The 3,904-nt window shown below is 43.8% G+C and overlaps 1 protein-coding gene across 1 annotated transcript in view; it reads right to left on the reverse strand.

Moving 5' to 3' along the window:
• Nucleotides 1-3,904, reverse strand: part of ICK (intestinal cell (MAK-like) kinase) — a 30,776-nt gene that overhangs the window by 12,272 nt on the left and 14,600 nt on the right. The window contains exons 5-6 of the mRNA XM_006763191.1: nt 1,895-2,027; nt 1,057-1,228 (exon numbers count right to left, since the gene is read on the reverse strand). Coding sequence (XP_006763254.1) covers nt 1,057-1,228; nt 1,895-2,027 — 305 coding nt within the window. The remainder of the gene's footprint in view (nt 1-1,056; nt 1,229-1,894; nt 2,028-3,904) is intronic.

Genomic DNA, 3,904 nt, shown 5'->3' on the forward strand with positions numbered 1-3,904 from the left:
CTCAGCCTCAAGGCTGGGGCTCTGGGACTATGATGGGACCACAGACAAAAATGGAGAATGAAAGCAAGAAGCCAGGGGGGTAAATGAAAAACTGTCTGGCACACCTTAAACCTGTGTCCATTATATCTCAGTAAAATGGAAAGAAAAAATTGCAATATGTTTGTGTTTTTTGGAAGAAGTTTAAAAAAGCAAACTGTCAGATGTGTTGAGTTCGAGGGTTTGGTGAGGGTGCTGGGAGTGCCTCTCACAGAGAGATGTAACCATGTGAATGGAGTTACAAAGGAGGGAGGTGAGGGCTACAGATTGCCTTTAGGGGACTTCTCAATAGCTCCTAAGTGCTATGGCCAGGAGAACAGAGAAAGGCTACAGGGAGGTGAGGTGCCATGGAGAGAAGAGTAGAGGGAGCCAGGACAAATGTCTTCTACTTAAGAGCAGAAGGAAGGCACTAGCTGTTTTGGCTCAGTGTACAGAACGTCGACCTGAAGGGTCTGATTTTGGTCAAGGGTATATGCCAGGGTTGTGGGCTCCAGCTCCAGTAGGGGGCATGCAGGAGGCAGCTGATCAATGATTCTCTCTCTTCATTGATGTTTTTCTCTCTCCCTCTCCCTTCCTCTCTGAAATCAATAAAAATGGAATCTCGGAGGGAAGGCAGGGGTAGGCGGGTGGGTAGGTGGGAAGTTATCAACCAAGGACCTTATCTGCATTTATGCCTGGCCCATGGACACAGACAATGGGGCGGTGAGGGCCTGGGGCAGGGGCGTGGGGGGGGTGGGTGTGTGTTGGGGGGGGGTTGGTTGGGGGGGGGGGGGGAAGAGACATATAATACATTCAACAATAAAGAAGTATTTTAAAAAATAATAAAAAATTAGAATTAATAAAAAGTGAGAGAGAGCAGAAGGAGGGAGTGAGGGCCATGTCTGAGAGGTTGGTGTGTCTTAGGGCATGGGCATGTCTGAGAGGTGGGTATGGAGGATTGCTGAGGCCAAAAGAAAGATTCCAGAAGGAGCAGGTGGTCATGGCACAGCGGAGGCCAGGGAGCCCAGGGAGCCAGCTTACCTTTTTCGGGGTCCCCAGTACTTGGCAAATTTTGAAGATTGTGTCGATCTCACTGGCCCCGGGGAAGAGTGGCCTGAGGGTGTACACCTCGGCCATGATGCAGCCCACGGCCCAGATGTCAATGGGGGAGCTGTAGTTGGTGGACCTCAGGAGCACTTCGGGGGCCCTGTACCTGGAGGGACAAAGGGGCACTGCCTGTTACTGCCTCCACTGGTCAGAGCAAGTTAAATATATCATCAGCTCTCAGGGAGAAAAGCAATGCTTCTCTATCTTAGGGTCATTTCTATTGCGCATGTCTCTACAGGACTCCTCTCTGCAGCCTCTTTGAGAAATGCAGAGTGAGAATAAACATGAGGAAGAGAGAGAGAGGGAAGAGGAGAAGAGAGGGAGAGGGAGAGGAAGAGGGAGAGGAACAGGGAGAGGGAGAGGGAAAGGGAGAGGGAGAAGGAGAGAGAAAATGTAAAACATTGTCTGTAGGCTACTTCTTTCTCATGGCCAACTACTTAAAGCAAATTCTTAGGGTCTGGAAGTTTTAATAATAGCGGTTATTCAGATAGGTCTTTGGAGAATCTTCTACACAACTCTTTTGTAAATGGTCTTTATGAAGGTCTATAAAATATGACTCATATTATGGAAAAGAATAATGGATTTCCTGTAAAAATTATTTACAACACAAGCTTTTAACCCTTGCACAATGCCAACATGCTTACACATATGTTGTAAACTGTATTGTTTCTCCTAGTGAAAGTTAATGTTTGTGACATGAATAGCACCCTCAGTATAATGACATATTTTTAAAGAAAAGTAATCAAATACTTTTGAAGAAAATGGCATTCACCATCTGGTAGATACGTAATCTGTGTATGGAGGTCTGGATCGGATTTCCCGGGCCAATCCAAAGTCTGCGATTTTCACAAGATCTGGTCCCATGCAGAGCAGGTTCTCCGGCTTTAAGTCCCGATGGAAGAAGCCTGAGAGAAAGCGGAGAAGGAATCCAAATGCAAGCTGACCTCTGCGTTATACTCTTCCCAGCTGTCTCGCTCTTTTCATAACTGCCATAATTTGAGTTATAATTCAGGTATGACACTGAAGGCTCTATACATCCATCCTACTGATAGAGTCCTTCAGACCTCTCAAAGGACTTCATTTGATGAATTCAAGACGTAAAATTATTCCAAAGTTGATCATCATACTTTTTTTTTCCAAGAGAGAAAACTTATTCTAAAACATCAAAAATTTTGTGTCTGCAATTTCTACTTCTATAAATCTGTCAAGAATGAGACATAAAAAAATCTTCAAAGAGTTCTTCCCTAGTTTCTGTATCCGATTCTCATTTCATTCCTTGTTTTCTTATTTTTTTAAAAGCCTTAATAGCTGCATAATATCATCATTTGGATAAATTATCTCTGACATACCAATTCTTCTATTGAGCATTTAAGCTGTCTTTTCATTTTTCACTATTATAAATAAAAGTTGAATGTAAAAAATTAAAAATAGATAAGTAAAATATCAAAACTCAATTATGGGCTGAGATAACTTTGCAAAAAAAACCCTGTCATTTAAGGAAAAAAAATATCATTTCAAAAGATGAGTCTTATGGGTACTAAGGGTTTATACCACAGCAGAAACACAATTACAATTTTTGTTCAAGAAAGAAGGGATTTATGAATAGGACTTACACATAGCTGAGATTCTGCTGTGTGTTGCCACAGATGTTTAAGTATAAAATACTACTTTGCCTAATGAAGAAGTAGAGGTGCAGTTCATGTCTGGAAAGGCAAAGCTAACTCATCAAATGGGAAGCTGGCCTCAGCTTTAGCAAAGCTTTGGGGGCACATGCAGCAGACATTCAACATGCCAACCTTCCAGGCGCACTCCGACACCCACTGTCAGCGGTAGATGCCTCTGAAAACCCAGAACCCCCCACTTACAGAGGGCATTGCTGACATAGACATCTTACTCTCAAAGGAACACCCAAAATGGAAATACAACTCTGCTGATGCTGCTCACCGTGTTATTTGTTATGTGCTATCATTATCAAGGTTGTGAAAGTTAGGATCCAACTAGCGCATTATGGGAGAATAGCCATCACTGAAGATCTACACTATTCCTCAACCAACTCTCTGCTGGTAATGCACATCTCTAATGCCCTCCTCCACCCTTTCCTCGACCTATGTCTCTCATGATCGCAGCTGAATATCACTGTCATCTCCACATCAGCCTGTCCCAGACTCTCTCTCCTTCTTGAACCTTTGATAAGATACCCAGATGCCTCATGGTTAGGTTGGATCCTAACTGTCACATTTCTCATCAAAATCCCTCATATCTGTCCCCTGTGCCCTTACTCATTGGCCCCTCCCAAATCCTACCTCTTGCGGCCTATCCCTGCACTGCCCCTTTCTAGCAGGCCGTCCTTACTCTAGCTTGCTCGATTCCCACTCTTCCTGATAATTCAAACACTGTTCTGTCACTGTCCCATCCACAAACACACACAACAAAAACCTTCCATGGCTCCTTATAAAATTATTTAACCAACCTGAAACTCCTTTCAGGCTGTCGAAAGAGACAAAATTATTTTCCAACTAGTAGCCCTGCGCACGAATCTGTATGCGAGTAGCTGGCTGCTGCCTGCCTCAGCTGGCCACCCGCCCACCGCCGATGGTAGCTCTCTTCTGCTCATAGCTCGCTGCCCTGCCCTCCTGTAGCTCTCCACCACTTGTAGATTATTGTGACATTATAGTATAACAGATAATTAGCATATTCCTCTCTTATTATATAGGATATTTACCACCCATATGTGTAAAGTGTGTTCCAAACAAGTAAAATTCCTCATTTTCTTTTGGTTCAT

This window comes from Myotis davidii, unplaced genomic scaffold (assembly GCF_000327345.1).
Source record: "Myotis davidii unplaced genomic scaffold, ASM32734v1 scaffold1497, whole genome shotgun sequence".
NCBI classification, from domain to species: domain Eukaryota; kingdom Metazoa; phylum Chordata; class Mammalia; order Chiroptera; family Vespertilionidae; genus Myotis; species Myotis davidii.